At 45.6% G+C, this 18,710-nt stretch overlaps 1 protein-coding gene across 1 annotated transcript in view; it reads right to left on the bottom strand.

Moving 5' to 3' along the window:
* The window catches only part of LAMC1 (laminin subunit gamma 1), a 344,488-nt gene that overhangs the window by 85,024 nt on the left and 240,754 nt on the right, over window positions 1-18,710 (bottom strand). The window contains exon 5 of the mRNA XM_033915414.1: window positions 15,846-16,034. Within this exon, the coding sequence (XP_033771305.1) occupies window positions 15,846-16,034 (189 nt within the window). The remainder of the gene's footprint in view (window positions 1-15,845; window positions 16,035-18,710) is intronic.

The following is an 18,710-nucleotide window of genomic DNA, read 5'->3' as shown; positions in this document are numbered from 1 at the left end:
GATAAGTTCCCAGAAAAAAAATACATTAAAATAAGAAGTGAAAACAAAGGCCCCTACAGATGAGAACATAACATAAGAATAGCCTAACTGGGTCAGACCAATGGTCCATCATGCCCAGTAGCCCATTCTCATGGTAGCCAATCCAGGACACTAATACCTGGTCAAAACCCAAAGAGTATCAACATTCCATGCTACCGATCCAGGGCAAGCAGACACTTCCCCCATGTCTTAATAACAGATTATGGACTTTTCCTCCAGGAATTTGTCCAAATCTTTCTTAAAACCAGTTACACTATCTGCTTTTACCATAACTTCTGGCCACTTCATTTTTAAGTTTAGATCTTTCCTTTCAAACAGAGACCTTGCTAGATGTCAAATACAGCACAAGGTAACTTCACATGGACTTAGCTGTGCAGGAAATGTGAATCTCCTCATACACCCACCATATAGTGCAAAAATGTGCAAAGGTCTGTTTTTTTCTTTCGATCATACATAGCCTAATGCCACACAAGCAGCGCTGTTACAAACATATTCTGTAGGTCAATGCTAAGGATAACAAAGTTTCCTTCCTTGGACCAGAAGGAGATAAACCACTGGAAGAGATCCCAAAACAACACCCAAAGACCCACTCAGTGTGTGAATCAGTTGAGTGGAGTGGACTAACTGGGGGGTGGAAATGGGCCCGGAGTTTGCTCAGCAGAATTTCCCAGACCACCTCTTCCTCTCAACACATTGACACGCTGCCACCATCACCACTAGGAACACCTCACTGGGTAGGCCAGCTATGCTATAAACTTTATAAAACACATTATTATATTTTCTTATAAAGCACATATTTTAACTGACCTCTCTGACATCCTCAGCCTTTCCATTCACAAAAATAGAAGGAAGAAAAGTTCCCATTTCCTGCTGTCTCATGTCCCGGCCTATACAATATTTTTTTCTGCAGACCCTTCAAAAGTCTGACCAAATCCTCGTTTCACTTGCATTATAAAGTACTGAGGATGCCATCTCTCCCCAATCCCAGGTCCTAAAGTCTAAGACAGTAGCGCAAACTAATGCTGCCAGATACAGGAAAAAAAAATTTTGATTCGATTCAGCCCTATTGAATTGGTTTTTCAATTCGATTTTCCTGCCCAGTTGGGTGATTTTTTTCAAAACTCCTGGTGGGTTTTATAGCTTTTTCACCCCCTTTGGCTTCTCCTAACCACACTGGCGCTGTGGTGTAAATAAAATAAAGAAACAAAAAGGACTTTTCCTCTTTCTGTTAAATCCTAGCTCACGTTTGCAGTCCAACACCAGCTCTGGCAGGATACACATTTCAAATCTGACATGTTATAATCACAAAACAGAAAATAAAATTAATTTTTCTACCTTTTGTTGTCTGGTTATATTTCAAATCTTGTTGGTCCAAGGCTCTGGTTTTCTTCTGATAACTTGCTTGCCAGGGTCTCCTTCTTTCTGCATGCTAACCATCCATCTGCCAACTCTGTCCTCCCTTTCCATTTCCCTTCCCTTCCCAGGAAGTCTGGTATCTTTCCTTTTTTTCATCTCCCTCCACAGATCCACCTTTTCTTAAATACCCTTTCATCCGGCATCTCTCCCTCCTTCCCCACCATCCAGAGTCCACCATCTCTCCGTTTCTTTTCCTAATTACCCTCCTATCCAGTATCTCTATCCCTCCTCCACACCATCCCTTGTGTCCAATTTCTCTCCCTTTCTGTTCCTTCCCTCCCTAAATCCCATGGTCCATCATCTCTCTCCCTCTCCTCTATTTTCAGACCCATTATTTCTTCCCCCCCCCAAAGTTTGGCATATGCATGTCTCTTTGAACACCCCCTTCCCTCCGTATACTTCTAAATCATGGTCCCCCCCCAAAGGCCTGTCCCCCCTTAAAGGTCTGCCTGTCCCACCTTGAAGGCCTGCACCCCCCTTGAAGGCCTGTCCCTTCCCCTTGTAGGCCTGTCCCCCCCTTGAAGGCCTGCCTGCCTGTCCCCCCCTTGAAGGTCTGCACCCCCCGAAGGCCTGCACCCCCCGAAGGCCTGTCCCCCACTTGAAGGCCTATCCCACCCCTTGTAGCTTCTCCCCCCCTTGTAGGCCTGTCCCCCCTTGAAGGCCTGCCTGCCTGCCTTTCCCCCCTTGAAGGCCTGTCCCCCCTTGAAGGCCTGCACCCCCTTGAAGGCCTGCACCACCCCCCTCGAAGGCCTGCACTCCCTTGAAGGTCTGCACCCCCCCCCGAAGGCCTGTCCCCCACTTGAAGGCTTGTACCACCCCCTTGTAGCTTCTCCCCCCCCCTTGTAGGCCTGTCCCCCCCTTGAAGGCCTGCCTGCCTGCCTTTCCCCCCTTGAAGGCCTGTCCCCCCTTGAAGGCCTGCACCCCTTGAAGGCCTGCACCCCCCCTCGAAGGCCTGCCCTCCCTTGAAGGTCTGCCCCCCCCCCGAAGGCCTGTCCCCCACTTGAAGGCTTGTCCCCCCTTGTAGCTTCTCCCCCCCTTGTAGGCCTGTCCCCCCCTTGAAGGCCTGCCTGCCTGCCTTTCCCCCCCTTGAAGGCCTGCACCCCCTTGAAGGACTGCCCCCCCCCCGAAGGCCTGCACTCCCTTGAAGGTCTGCACCCCCCCGAAGGCCTGTCCCCCCTTGAAGGCCTGTCCCACCCCTTGTAGGCCTGTCCCCCCCTTGTAGGCCTGTCCCCCTTTAAGGCCTGCCTGCCTGCCTTTCCCTCTTGAAGGCCTGTCTCCCCTTGAAGGCCTGCACCCCCCCTTGAAGGCCTGTCCCCCCCTTGTAGGCCTGTCCCCCCCTTGTAGGCCTGTCCCCCTTGAAGGCCTGCCTGCCTTTCCCCCCTTGAAGGCCTGTTCCCCCCTTGAAGGCCTGCACCCCCTTGAAGGTCTGCACCCCCCCAAAGGCCTACACCCCCCCGAAGGCCTGCCCCCTGAAGGCCTGCCTGCCCCCCTTGAAGGCCTGCACCCCCCCCGAAGGCCTGTCCCCCCTTGAAGGCCTGCCTGCCTGCCTGTCACCCCCTCCCCTTGAAAGCCTGCTTGCCTGCCCGCCCGCCCCACCCTGAAGGCCTGATGCCCCGACCCACCCGAAGGACCGCTCGCCCCCTGGCCTCCCCGCACCACCTATGAACAGCCGCAGCAGGATCGCGAAGTCAGCGTCAGCGATCCCTGCGTTGCTTCCTGCGCCACGGTCCTGCCCTCCTCTGACGTCAGAGGAGGGGCGGGATCGCGGCGCAGGAAGCAGCGCAGGGATGCTGACGCTGACTTCGCGATCCTGCTGCGGGCTGCTTCACAGGTGGTGCAGGAAGGTCAGTGGGGCGAGCGGTCCTTCGGGGTGGCGGGGGACTGAACGGCAAGGCGGGAACACCCCTTAGGGCTGGTACCCGGGGCGGCCCGCCCCCCCGCCCCCCCCCTAGGTACGCCACTGGATAGAATTTACCTTATAGCTTCTTATTCCTTTGATCAGCTGGGCTCAAAAGTGTTTGTAAAATCTCAATATATCATCAAAAGGAATAAATTATGATTTTATTTTCTTTGATCTTATAAATTGCATCATTCCAATGATCTTAGTGAGTCATTTCTCCCATGAATACAAAAAAAATTCAACTTTTCATCATGTCACTAGTTCAATCTATATTATGTTTATTAAAATCTTTATATATCGCATATACAGCCAAAAAGGATCAAGGCGGTTTACAATATAATTCAATCAAACTTATGAAAAGAACTCCATTTAAATAGAAAAGAAAAACAAAAGAAGAAAAGAAACATTTCTAATCCTTAATATCCTATAACAGGGGTGCCCAACACGTCGATCGCGATTGACCGGTAGCTCAGGAAGGCAACGTGAGTCGATCGCAGAGCCCATCCCGGGCTCCGTGATAGACTCGTGTTGCCGTCCCGATCTACCGGGCCTATCAGCCTTCCTCTCCCCGACATCAAATGCGCTGACACAGGCATTAGGCTGTTTTTGTCATTTCGGGTGGGGGGTGGCAGCGGCAGCAGCAGCAGCCTGAAAAAGAAATCATCCTGGCCGGGGTCGGTGTCATGCTCCGGAGCTTCTACAGACTTCCTATCTCCCTCTCCCTTCTACCTGCTTCCGACTACACCCCCTGCTCCGCGGCTCTCTTCGGCAGCTCAGCAGCAGCGATCAACACAAGCTTCTGACGTCGGGGCCTACCCTCTGCGAGTCCCGCTTGTTTCAACTTCCTTTTTCCACAAAGGCGGGATTCGTAGAGGGAAGGCCTCGATGTCGGCAGCTTGTCTTGATCACCGCTGTTGACGAGTTGCTGAAGAGAGCCGCAGAGCAGGGGGGTGTTGCCAGGTGAAGGTAGAAGGGAGAGGGCCAGATGCAGGACTCATGGGTGAGGGAGGAGAAGAGAGAGGGGAGGGAAACAAAAGGAAATATTTCATACTGGGCTGGGCCGGAGTGGAGGGAGGGTGGAAAGATTCTGGCTACCGGGTGCAGTAACAAAGGAAAAGGGGGGAAAGCTGAAAATGGAGATAGTGACACAAAGAAGAGAAAGGGTAAGCAGGACCTACTGAATAAGGATAGAGATACAGAGGGGACATGAAGAGGAGGTGAAATAGAGACATAGAAGTAATGCTGAAAAAGTGTGTGGGGGGGAGATAAAGACATTGAAAGGGCAAATGGTGAATATGGGGTAAAGACAAGGACAGAGACAAATGAAGATTCTGAAAAAGTGGTGAGATAGGGATATAGGTGAGATGGACACAAAGAAGGGTGATGCTGGAAAATAGGTGGAATGGTAATTCTGACAAACACAGAAGGGAAATGCTGGATCAAGGAGAGATGGGGCTCAGACTGGATGGAATGAGGAGAAATGACTTGTTGGCCCGGAACTTCCTCTCCTATGTCAGAATTGACGTCAGGGAGAGGAATGCTGGTCAGTGCAACGCTTCTGCAGGGAAAGCTTGGGACGGCGGTGGCTTGGGGGCTATTCCCCGATGGCGGTGGCAGCAAACCGAGTGGCTTGGGGGAGGGCACGGAGAAAGAAAGAAAGGGGGCAGACAGGGAGACAGAAAGAAGGGAGAACAGGGAGACAGAAAGAAAAAGTTGGGGGAGAGAATGAGGTCTGGAGGAGAGGAAACATACAGGAGGCTGAAAGAAAGAAAGAAAGGAAGAAAGATTGGATGCACAGTCAGAAGAAGAAAGTGCAACCAGAGACTCATGAAATCACCAAACAGCAAAGGTAGAAAAAATGATTTTATTTTCAATTTAGTGATCAAAATGTGTCTGTTTTGAGAATTTATATCTGCTGTCTATATTTTGCACTATGGCTCCCTTTTACTAAACCGCAATATCATTTTTTAGAGCAGGGAGCCTATGAGCATTGAGAGCAGCGCGAGGCATTCAGCGTAACTCCCTGTGCTAAAACCTACTATTATGATTTAGTAAAAAGGAAGGGGGTGTATTTGTCTATTTTTGTATTTTGTTACCGAGGTGACATTGCATAGAGTCATCTGCCGTGACCTCTTTGAAAAAACCCGGAATATGAATAATTAACATTTTCTCTGCCTTTCATTGTGCTTTGTGTTTTTTAAAAATTTTATTGTTGGTAGATCATTTTGACTTAGTCATTATAAAAGTAGCTCGCAAGCCCATAAAGTGTGGGCACCCCTGTCCTATAACATCCAAATTAATATTTAAATCTTATCCTAAGACACAGCACTTTAGAGCTTGCTTCATAGAAGCAGACATGATGGCAGATAAAGGCCAAATGGCCCATCTAATAATAATAATAATAACAGCTTATATACTGCAGGACTGTGAAGTTCTATGCAGTTTACAAAGATTAAAAGGTGGTACAAAGATTAAAAGATGGTACAGGTTGAATGAACTTAACAGAGGAGAAAGATCGAGTTAACAGTTCAAGGTAACCGATATTGAAGAGAAGGAATTGTACGGGTCAGTCATCTAGTCTGCCCAGCCGCAGTAACCATTATCTCTTTCTCTCTCTGAGAGATCCCACGTGCCTATTCCAGGTCATCTTGAATTCAGACACGGTCTCTGTTTCCACCACCTCTTCCGGGAGACTGTTCCACGCCATCTACCACCCTTTCCGTAAAAAAGTATTTCCTCAGATTACTCCGGAGCCTATCACCTCTTAACTTAAGAACATAAGCAATGCCTCTGCTGGGTCAGATCTGAACTCCATCGTGCCCAGCAGACTGCTCACGCGGTGGCCCAATAGGTCCAGGACCTGTGCAGTAATCCTCTATCTATATCCCTCTATCCCCTTTTCCAGTAGGAAATTGTCCAATCCTTTCTTGAACCCCAGTACCGTACTCTGCCCTATTATGCTCTCTGGAAACGCATTCCAGGTGTCCACCACAAGTTGGGTAAAGAAGAATTTCCTAGCATTCGTTTTGAATCTGTCCTCTTTCAACTTTTCTGAATGCCCTCTTGTTCTTTTATTATTTGAAAGTTTGAAGAATCTGTCCCTCTCTACTCTCTCTATGTCCTTCATGATCTTGTAAGTCTCTATCATATCCCCTCTAAGTCTCCTCTTCTCCAGGGAAAAGAGACCCAGTTTCTCCAATCTCTCAGCGTATGAAAGGTTTTCCATCTCCTTTATCAGACATGTTGCTCTCTTCTGAACCCTCTCGAGTAACGCCATGTCCTTCTTAAGATATGGCGACCAATATTGGACGCAGTACTCCAGATGCGGACGCACCATCGCCAGATACAATGGCAAGATATCTTCTTTCGTTCTGTTTGTAATACCCTTCTTGATTATGCCTGGCATTCTGTTTGCCTTCTTAGCGACCGCTGCACACTGTGCCATCGGCTTCATTGTCATGTCCACCATTACCCCCCAAGTCCCTTTCTTGTGTACTCTCATTTAATAACATCCCTCCCATCGTATGCCCTCTCATTGCAGAGTTTCCTTTCAAATGAAAAAGACTCGACTCATGCACATTTATATTACGTAGGTATTTAAATGTCTCTATTATATCTCCCCTCTCCTGCCTTTTCTCCAAAGTATACAGATTGAGATCTTTAAGTCTGTCCCCATACGCCTTATCAAGAAGACCGCACACCATTTTAGTAGCCTTCATCTGGACCGACGCCATCCTTTTTATATCTTTTTGAAGGTGCAGCCTCCAGAATTGTATACAATATTCTAAATGATGTCTCTCTAAAGTCTTATATAGGGGCATCAATACCTCCTTTTTCCTACTGGCCATACCTCTCCCTACACATCCTTCTAGCTTTCGCCATCACTTTTTCAACCTGTTTGGCCACCTTAAGATCATCACATACAATCACACCCAAGTCCCGCTCTTCCGTCGTGCACATAAGTTCTTCACCCCCTAAACTGTACCGTTCCCTCAGGTTTTTGCAGCCCAAATGCATGACCTTGCATTTCTTAGCATTAAATTTTAGCTGCAAAATTTCAGACCATTCTTCAAGCTTCGCCAGGTCTTTAACATAGTAACATACTTTCTTCATGTTATTCACACCATCCGGCATGTCTACTCTATTGAAGATTTTGGTATCATCTGCAAAGAGGCAAATCTTACCCGACAATCCTTCAGCAACATAGTTTATAAAAATGTTAAAACTAACATGCCCAAGAACAGAACCTTGAGGCACACCACTGATAACATCCCTTTCCTCAGAGCGATCTCCATTGATCACTTCCCTCTGTCGCCTTCCACTCAACCAGTTCTTGACCCAGCCTGTCACTTTGGGACCCATCCCAAGGGCACTCAGTTTATTTATTAGATATCTGTGTGGAACACTGTGGAAGACTTTGATGAAATCTAAATACACCACATCTAGCACACAATCTCTATCCAATTCTCTGGTCACCCAGTCAGAGAAATTGATCAGATTTGTCTGACAAGACCTACCTCTAGTAAATCCATGTTGCCTCAGGTCCTGTAATCCACAGGATTCCAGAAACTTCACCATTATCTGTTTTAAAAGCGCTTAAATTAATTTGCTTACTATAGAAGTCAGACTTACCGGCCTGTAATTCCCTACTTCCTTACTTCCACTTTTGTGGAGAGAGACCACATCCACTCTTCTCCAGTTCTCCGGTACCACTCCCGACTCTAGAAACTCATTGAAAAGGCTATGTTCCTTCAGCACCCTCGGATGTATACCAACCGGCCCCATCGCTTTGTCTACCTTTATTTTAGCTGTCTCCAGATCTCTGCCTTTTTTAAATTCGTATTTTTAAAATGAGAAAGTACTTCTCTAAGCAAACAATCCATTCCACATAACAAGAAAAAGAGGAAAAAATAATCCAAGAAAATTTCAAAAGGAGAAAGACAAAATGCCATAAATTAGTTGACTACAATTTAAGGTGATCTAATACAAAATCTACCTGTTGACTTAATTTATTTTCCCTTAATAACAATCTTTTCAGCTTGTCTCATTCAAAGACGACAATTAACCTTACTATCTGAACAGGGGAAGCACCAAGAACTGGAAATAGTGTTCCAGCAAATGAAATCACAATTACCTCCTGTGGGCAGGGAAAATGAAAGTGTGGAGATAGGCTCCATCAAATCAAGGGATGTTGAGAAATTCTCCTGGCACCACAACTGCTATGACTGACCGAACGGTCCTCCAAGCAGAAGTGTGGCACTTTCAGGGTTGTATTGACCAACTTATTTATTTCAATTTTTATCCCATCCTACCAGTAGCTCAGAACGGCCTACAAGCAAACATGCACGGTGGAGTATATTTTGACAATACAAAGATTATACAGTAGTTTAAGAACAAGGATTATACAGCAATTTAAGTACAGGTTAAGAACGGACTATACAGTAATTTAAGTACAGGTTAAGAACGGACTATACAGTAATTTAAGTACAGGTTAAGAACAGAGAAGGGAGGGTAGAAGGAAGGGGAAGTTTAAGGATAGATTGCAGTTGTAATTTAGTTGAAGAAGAGGGTCTTTACCGCTTTCCGTAAGGTCTCAATGAGTTCTATAATCTGATTTGCAGGGAGAGTTGGTTCCAGAGTTGGGGGATGAAGTGGCTATAGGAGCGTTTGCGGGCGGTTTCTTGAGGTCCAGGATTGGTCTCCAGTCCTCAGAACCTTTCTTTGACACGATGGAAGTATATGGCGTATCTGCCCGATTCCGATTCTTCTTCCAGGACTGGTCTAGGGCACAAAGATCCAGCAGGCTTTGTACCATTGCCCAGACTCTGAAGGCTCTTTCCAGCTGGTCAGAGAATCTACAAAGTGGTCTGGAAGAAATTTTGTAATGTTCTCAATCATCATCTAGGACGCAATGGTCTGCGCCAAACTGAGCCCAGAATGACCAAAAAGCCGACAGCCTGCTCCCTAGCTGGGGAGGCTCAGTGCCTGTCTTGGCATCATTGTGATTTCTTAGAAGCTGGGGAGGAGCAAGAGCCCAAGGCTTGTCATCTCTTGCCTCCACAGGACCTTGAACATGATCCCTAAAAGGACCTCTGCGTCACTTGGCCTACTGTATAAGGGCAGAATCTTTAAGAGCCTCAAAAAATGCCTCATCCTGGACCCTTTGCTATCTGGGGTCTGGTAAGACCCTGGGATGACGGTCCGTAACACTTGCCATCAGGTCATTCAGACCTTTTCCAAATAGCATCTGCCCCTGAAAGGGGAGTCTGCTCAGCATAGCTTTGGAGGCAGAATCTCCTGCCCACTATCTAATCCAGAGGATCTGTCGAGCGGAGATTGCAAAGGCTGACACCTCGCTCATAACTCTGATGATATCATAGAGAGCGTCCACCTTATAATTCACCCCAGATAGGAACATTTGGGGATCCTCATCATCCTCCAGGATAGGAGCTCGAGACAGTCAGGTGTGGCAAGTATGTGTCACAAAGGAAATCTCAGCTGCCACCTTAATCCCTAGAGCCAAGGTTTCAAATTTCCTTATGAGAAGCAGGTCCACTTTAAGGTCCTGCGAATCCTTTAACATCCCACTTCATTCACCAGGCAGGGTTGTGCGTTTGGTGACCTGTGCACCAGTGAGTCTACATTCGGCAGAGCAATCAGTCGCTGGAAATATAGAGTGATAGCCTTAGCCAGCCGAAGGGACCTCTCTAGAAACTCCCAGTGGTCCGTGACCAGCTTTCTGATGTTCGGATGCGAAGGAAAGAATGTGACTAGAGCAACAGAGCTGCTCATAAATGAGCACTGATACTAGGAAGTTGAAGGAACTTCCAGCTTCAATTCTTTCAGTAGTGGAAATAATGCCTGAAAGCACAGAAGCCTTGAAAAGCCGCCACTCTGAGGGTCTTCCCCTTGGTCCAGGGTCACCGTTTATTGATCGCCACTCTCATGCAGAGAACTAGACTCCGTCAGAGAAACTTCATCCTGGGACAACAGTGGCATGGAATCGGACTTTCCATCCTCCCAGTCTATGCTTACGCCCTTGTCTGGCCTGAGCACATGCAGAGAGGAGTACCCATATACCATCGCCTCTGGCATGCTGTAAGCAGATGATGAGAACCCTCAGCAGTTCAAATAGGTGTTCCATGTGCGGCTCACAAAATTCAGAATGAAGCCTTGCCCTGAGGGTCTCAAGGACCTTGGTAGAGGCCCTCTGCTGGTCCTCCTGGGCTCCACGACCCCCACACATCTGCACTTGGCGAATACACTTTCAGAAAGCTCTAGAAAGGGTGTGTACCCCTGAGAATGCACCTCCTGCGGATCCCCAGTCCTCGAGGACTTTAAGAAGTCTGAACTCAAGGCTGCCGTACACGAGATATGGACGTTCCTTGGTATACCATCCAACACAAACCTGGAATGATATAGGGGTAGGAAGGCCTGAGAGGTCCATTCCTTTCTATTTTAAGTAAAATCAAGGGGTTTTAATGCAGATGGAGGTTTTAGAAAAAACCTCCACAAAAACCATAGTTTAAAATCTAAGATAGCCGCTGCCAGCAAAATCACACCAAGAACGGCCAATGGAGATTTCCCTGAAGGACAAAAAATGCAGGGAATGTGGTTTAAAAGGAGGGGGGACCTAGGTTGTGGGTACAAAAACCTTCAAGTATATGTATTGTGTATGTCAACCCTGTAACCCGTTCTGAGCTCATTGGGGAGGACGGGATATAAAACAAACCAAATAAATTCAATTTTTGAAGAACCCTCCCCCCCTCCAATTTTCTCCTTAGGCTATAATAGCCTTACCTACTGTGCAATGCGATGCTTGCCTGCTTCAGTATAGGAATTCAGCTGGAGCAAGATCTCTGCCTCACAGATTTGCTGGACAAATCTGGTCTTCAGGCTGCTAGTTGGACCAAGGTCAGACTGAGCCTCAACCAACTACTCAGCCGGCCCACTATTAATCCTGGCCGAGCCAAAAAGGAGCCTAACAACATGCACTCAAGCTCCTGAATAAAGCAGGGGTGCCAGCAGCTATGCATAATACAAAAGCAGGCTGGCTAGCTATGTGTCCCCAAGGACTGATCCTGCTAGCAGCAGACTTCCATAATGCGAGTCTGCATCTTCTACCAGGAAGAGGTCCCAGCAAGTGGGAACCCCTGGGCACTGAGCCTCCAATCAAACACTTAGAAAAAGTGCCAGAAAATAATAAAACTGCAGAGTAGAGCAGAAACATTTCTGAGCAACTTGCTTGCAAAAAACAAAAAGAGGGCAGGAGCAGCTCCCTGGGAAGGAGATGGAGTTGAAATGATGATTGACAGCTTTCTGCAAGCAATTTGTAGGTTCAGATGTAAAACCCTATAGTCCAGAATCACTAGACATATTGCACTAGAATATTTATGCTTTTGTGTAACAAATTATTTATATGTTTGGTTTTACTGTCATTTTTTGCTAAGAAGCTCTACAAAGCAAAGTGCTTTACTTCAAAATGAATCCATCAAGGGATTATGAAGTGGATGTGCCAAACCTACATAGTAAATACAAAAGTACTGACTGTAACCTCCAGTGGTTCCAACACCAAATAAATCAGAAGAACTTGGAGAATGCAAACTCAAACCTATTCTATCAAAGACACTACAATCATGTACAAATCCCTTTATCTCTCTGTCTCAGTTACTGGCTAATACAAACAGCATTATTATGACCCTTGATAAAGAGAAAGACAATAGAGAACACTCCTAAGCAAAGACTTTCCAGAATCAGACAGAGCATGACAACTTTCAAAACAGGACAAAGGATGTATAAGACTGTGTTTCTCAGGAAAGATCTCAACTCCCCACACAGAGAAAGAATCAGTTGCAGCAGACAGGACCTGGTCCCACTTCTTACCTATACAATGGTCAGACCTCAACAAACTGTATAATAAATACAGCCACGCAGCCTGTGACCTTAATCACTGCCCCCTATACCTACTGTAAACCTCCAGTACACTATTTCTCACTCTACTCCTACAATGGACACAAACCTCACTCACAGATGGCCTTTTCTCACAAGACCTCAGCGAAATCATCATAACTCCGATCCTAAAAGACCCCAAAAGAGCAAAAGACCAACCATCCAACTACAGACCCATAGTCTCAATCCCACTTTACGTCAAGCTAATGGAAGGCCTCGTAACTAAAGCCCTAACCTTATACCTAGAAAACCACAATTTATTCCACCCCCCACAGTCTGGCTTCAAAACCAACCACAGCACTGAGACTCTACTAGACACACTCATGAACACCGTTAGATAACACCTCAGCACAGGCAAGAAAATGCTGATCATACAACTAGACCTCTCCGCAGCCTTTGACCTGGTAGACCATGACATCCTTTAACAAACATTAGACTCAATAGGAATCACAGGCAAGGTACTATCATGGTTTAAAGGATTCCTACAATCCATAACTTACAGAGTTAAAACAAACAAAGAAAAATCAGAACCATGGTCCAACCCCTGCGGAGTACCCCAAGGATCACCTCTGTCTTCCACACACTTCAACCTATACATTGCTTCCCTCGGCTCCTACCTGGGCAAGCTAGGCCTAACCTCCTACAGCTATGCAGATGACATCACCATTCTCCTCCCCTTAGACCAACCAGCACCATCCATGGTAGGCACAATACACAGAAAGCAATGTTACTTACCGTAACAGTTGTTATCCAGGCTCAGCAGGCAGCTATTCTCACTAGTGGGTGACGTCATCCAACGGAGCCCCGATGCGGACGTCTCACAAGCATACTTGCTTGTAGAAACTTTCAGAAGTTTCGAGTCGCCCGCACCGCGCATGCGCAAGTGCCTTCCCGCCCGATGCACCGGGCGTGTCTCCTCAGTTCATATCGCTAGCAGAGAAGCCAACCCAGGGGAGGTGGGTGGGACGTGAGAATAGCTGCCTGCTGTCCCTGGATAACAACTATTACGGTAAGTAACATTGCTTTATCCCAGGACAAGCAGGCAGGTATTCTCACTAGTGGGTGACCTCCAAGCTAACCACAATGAGATGGTGGGAGAGTTGGCAACTTAGGAGAATAAATTTTTATTTTTTGAAAAACAATAAAATACGATGAAAAACCAACGATGATGAGTAAAAGAACACAAAACCGTGGGTCTAGAAGGCACAAGTGAAGATACTTCGCGCAGAGAATTGAAGACGGACTCATCAGCTCCGTGGAAAAGTAAGAACTGAGGAGACACGCCCGGTGCATCGGGCGGGAAGGCACTCGCGCATGCACGGTGCGGGTGACTCGAAACTTCTGAAAGTTTCTACAAGAAAGTATGCTTGTGAGACGTCCGCATCGGGGCTCCGCTGGATGACATCACCCACTAGTGAGAATACCTGCTTGCTTGTCCTGGGATAACACTTGAAACAGTAGAAACATGGATGAAAGAACACAAAGTAAAGCTTAACCCTGACATAACAAACTTCATCCTCCTAGAAAACAGCAAAACCCCAACCTTAACAAACCTAGTAATAAACTCGATCTCATACCCCATTCAACTCACACTAAAACTCCTTGGACTGCTGACAGATAGAGGCTGTACCATTCAACCACAAATCAACAAAATAACAAAAACATCATTTGCTATTATAAGAAACCTAAGACAAGTTTGAAAATTCTTAGACAAAAAGCAATTCCAACTCATGGTACAATCACTAATCCTAGGCCTAACAGACTACTGCAACATACTATATCTCCCCTGCCCAGCAACCATGATAAAACAACTACAAACAATACAAAACACAGCTCTAAGACTTATCTATTCACTGAAAAAATACGACCACATCACAGAGGCATACCATGACTTACACTGGCTCCCAATACAAGCCAGAGTACACTTCAAATTCCACTGCCTACCATTTAGAGCTATAAAAGGAGACAGCCCAACCTATTGGAACAATCAACTAATTCAATCCACCTCAACCAGACACAGGAGAACCCATACACTATTCACACACCCACCAACCAAAAATGTCAAACGAAGAAAAATATATGACAACCTACTGGCCACCAGAGCAGCGAAACTGGACAGACAAATCACCAATCTGCTGATCTCTACACCACAGACTACAAAACCTTCAGAAAAGATAACAAAAATCCTACTCTTCAAAAAAATACATAAAACCAATATAACACAACCAGGCATGTCTCAAGCTTCACCTGAAATACTATCTACTCCTTAGCAAATTAGAAAATGTTCAGACTATTCCTTAAAGTTCTTCTTAATATCATAACAATTCTTATGTAATCCGCCTTGAACCGCAAGGTAATGGCAGAATAGAAATCACTAATGCAATGTATATGAAAAGGTTGTACCTAACCCTCCAAATCTTACACTAATTTCTAGACTTGACTGAGACTACCCAAGTTTACCATAATTTTATTACTGTAAACCCATCTAGGACTATTTAGAAACCATAACCAATTTCCCAGGCCATGATTTGGACAGGAACATCTGTCCCACAGGGATACTCAGTATGCATAATTTGCTGCTGCCACCAAATACTATCTACCACAGCTGGCTGGGCATCTGCCCAATGACAAGCTCTGCTACTATTTATTTATTAGGATTTATTTACCGCCTTTTTGAAGGAATTCACTCAAGGTTGTGTAACATCAAGAATAAGACAAACATAAGCAACAGATGATTATAGTAGTAAAAATATTCAAATTACAATGAAAGTAATGCTCATTACAATGTCAACACAATACATGGTAAAACATAAGGTGTAAACAAAGATGGAGCATATAGATACATAAGAAAGAGTAGCAGGAGTAAGAAAATAAGGGGACTAAATTAAAGAAGTTGCATATGAGGTCAGAATGGTGCTTGAGAATTCTCAGCTAGGGTAGGGATGGATAAATCATGCCCTGTTATAAAATGTGCAGCTGGTGTCACTTGTGTGTATGAGTGTGTCTAGCAAGTCAATTACTTCTCCCATTAAACAACTGGTTGAAGAGCCAAGCTTTCACATGCTTCCTGAAGTAGAGACAGTGTTAAGCGCCATTCTTTCAGAACATGCTCTCTAGAGTGTGGGGGCTACTCCAGAGAAGGCTTGCTGGTGGGTATCACATCGTGTGATGTCCTCTGTCCCAAGACAGCCTAGAAAATATTTGTGGAACTTCCTGATTTTACTGTATAGAACCACAGCTGTTAGAACTACAGTCAGTAGCCTTAAGATCAACCTTTAGCTATACCAAGCAGTATACTTTAAATTGTATATCTCACCATTCACCACTAGAGGTCATTGTTTCTACTCCAGACAAGTTTCTGCATCAGAGAGAATCTCTCAGCTCAAAATGAGGATTAATGAAGGCAGTCTCAACCTCTGCCTCACAAGTCATGCATATTTACAAATTATAAAAAAACAAATCAAGCACAACTTTATAGGTGTTAGCTGTGCTTTTTGCATGTTGCTTCAGTAGGAGAGAACATCACAATACTCCCACTTACCAACAGAATTACAGTTGCAGAACTGGCAGCGCTCCTCGCTCCCCAGGCGGTAGAAGTTCTCTCGGCACCTCTCACAGTTGGCTCCATCGGTATCATCTGAACAACCAGTGCAGTGACCTCCATGACCCGTGGACCGGTACAGCTCAGGGTCAAAGTAACATTCCTGGGACCGGCCATTACAGTTGCAGGCTTTAAGAAAGCAATCAAAAGAGCAGAAAGCAACATAAAATATGTTAGAGCACCATGGAACAGAGCTGCTTTGCCTGAAAGACGAGGAGTACTTCCTCAGTCACCAGGCACTCATTTTAGAAAAGAGTCATTCATAATTAAAATACAGATTCTTTTAAACCACTGATCACATCCTCAGAGCTAAGCACAAAGGATTACTGAAATTTCCTTTTCAGTTATTAATATATTCCACTAAACTTGTTACATCACTCAAATACCAATGTTCAGTGCTCTGTGCTGAATAAATGAAAGCTGTTGGTACTACAGAGCCATCTTGTAACCAGCAGAGAGGGATGTGCAGGAAAGCAAACAGGCATTTATGAATAGGTCCTTGACCTGAGACAGGATATTTTAACTAGAATGCATGCCTTTAAATCTATGAAACCCAAAGGGTCACATCTGAGAAAGAGGCCTGAGTAGTCTTGAAAGCTCATGGACCAAAGCATCTTCTCTTCATCCTTTAAAAGTAGTACCCTAGTGGTTGGAGCAGCAAACTGAGAACCAGGGAAGCTAGGGTTCAAATTCTGCCTCTTCTACTGATGCGCCTTCTGACTTTGAGAAAGTCACATCACTCCCCATTGCCTCAGGTACAACCTCAACTGTATGTTCACTTGGACAGAAAACACTACATGTACCAGATAGTAACTCATCCTGAGCTTGGATCTGGAGAAAAAGTAAGTTATTAAATTTAAAATTCATATCCTATCATGGCCTGCAAAGGCTCCAGCTGATTGAAAAATGTGGCACATATGGGACCCACAAGGGCTAACTTTCAGTTTCCCTTTGTTTGCAGGTCAAGTACCCAAGCATCTTGGAAGCACCTTTTCTCAGGGAAACCTCCTTGTCAAATTTACCATTGTAGCTGGTACTAGTGCACACATCACCAGAATTTTGCATTCGAATTGCAGCAAATGTTTAGTACATGCTGCACATGAATCAGTCCCTAATCCTATCGCAACTAGACTATTGTAATGTAACACTACACTTCCCTCTCCCCTCCCCATTCACAGTTTCAACACTCGCAATTTCACATATTCATGATTTTTTGGGGGTATGGGGGAACCCCCCCCAATAGTTTAGCATGTTCCCGCCTCTCTCCAGCCTTCCTCCCGGCATCCCGGCCTTACCTGGTGGTCTAGCGGGCTTTTGGGGCAGGACTACGGGAACTCACGGCAGTCATTTCCTATAGGCAAACTGCACAGGGCAGGAGCGTAGGAAGGTCGCTCCTGCCCCGAAAGCTCGCTAGACCACCAGGTAAGGCCAGGATGCTGGGGGGAAGGCGAGAGGGAGGCGGGGTGGGTCAGAGCCAGACAAGAAGATATTCGCGGTCCAGCTCTGCCCCTATTCCTAGTGAATACCGAGGGAGAAGTGTTCTTTGCTCTAAAACAGGGTTACCAGATTTTGCTACTGTAAAATCTGGACCTGTGGCCCTACCCAGTTCCATCTCGCCCCGCCCCATTCTGCCTTAGCCTCGCCCCCCTCAAGCTACCACTTGGAGCCGTGTCGAGAGGGCATCTGTGCATGTGCAGGTGTGATGTCACCGCGTTGCAACCGCGCTTGCATAGATGCCCTCCTGACACGGTCCCAAGCTGGAAACTTTTCAAAACATGGACAAAGTGCCAGGTTTTGAAAAGCCGTCCGGACATATCCTCTAAAAAGAGGACATGTCCAGATAAATCCAGACGTCTGGTAACCCTTCTCTAAAACGTTGCTATCACATTACATTAGAGATTTCTATTCCACCATTACCTTGCAGTTCAAGATGGATTACAAAAGATTTAGGGTAGATTACAAAAGATTTAAGGTTGGTCTGTTACAAGAAGGGAACAGTGGTCCGTTACAAGAAGAGATCAGTGGTCATGACTAGTGAAGAGTCAGGTATTCTCAGGGAGTTAAGAAGAAGATAGGAGGAATGAGGTAATTGTGATGTTAAGACTTAATCAGGGATTTCTTGAAGAGTATGGTCTTTATTTATTTTCTGAATAACCTGTAGTCCGTGGTTGTTATCAGCAGATTGGAGATTTGGTTATCCAGTTTCGCTGCTTGGGTGACTAGGAGGCCGTTGTAAAGTTTTTTTCATTTAACTTCTTTGATTGGCGGGTATGTGAATGGGGTGTGAGATTTTCTATGTCTGGTTGAGGTATTATGGATGAGTCGGTTGTTCAGGTGGGTTGGGCTGTCACTGTTTATGGCTTTAAATAGCGTGCAGTAAAATTTGAATAGTATTCTTTCCTGGATTGGGAGCCAGTGTGAGCTCATGAAAGCTTCAGTAATGTGGTCGTGTTTTTTTAGGGAGTAGACGAGTCTTAGTGCTGTATTTTGTACTGTTTGCAGTTGTTTGATCATTGTTGCAGGGCATGGGAGATAGAGGATGTTGCAATAATCCAGTATACTAGGATAAGGGATTGAACTATGAGCTGGAATTGTGCTCTTTCGAAGAATTTGCGTTTTTGTCTTAGGTTCCTCATTACGGCGAAAGATTTCTGAATTGTTTTGTTTATTTGTGATTACATGGTGCAACATCTGTGTATTGTCACTCCTAGTAGTTTCAGGGTGTTTTGAATGGGGTAATTGATCAAGTTGATTTCTATGTTGGTAATAGTTGGGGTTTTGTTATTTTCGAGGATGAATTTTGTT

Source organism: Geotrypetes seraphini, chromosome 12, assembly GCF_902459505.1.
Source record: "Geotrypetes seraphini chromosome 12, aGeoSer1.1, whole genome shotgun sequence".
In the NCBI taxonomy this organism is placed as follows: domain Eukaryota; kingdom Metazoa; phylum Chordata; class Amphibia; order Gymnophiona; family Dermophiidae; genus Geotrypetes; species Geotrypetes seraphini.
Note: the sequence above shows the minus strand (reverse complement) of the source record. Positions and strands in the feature narration are given on the sequence as shown.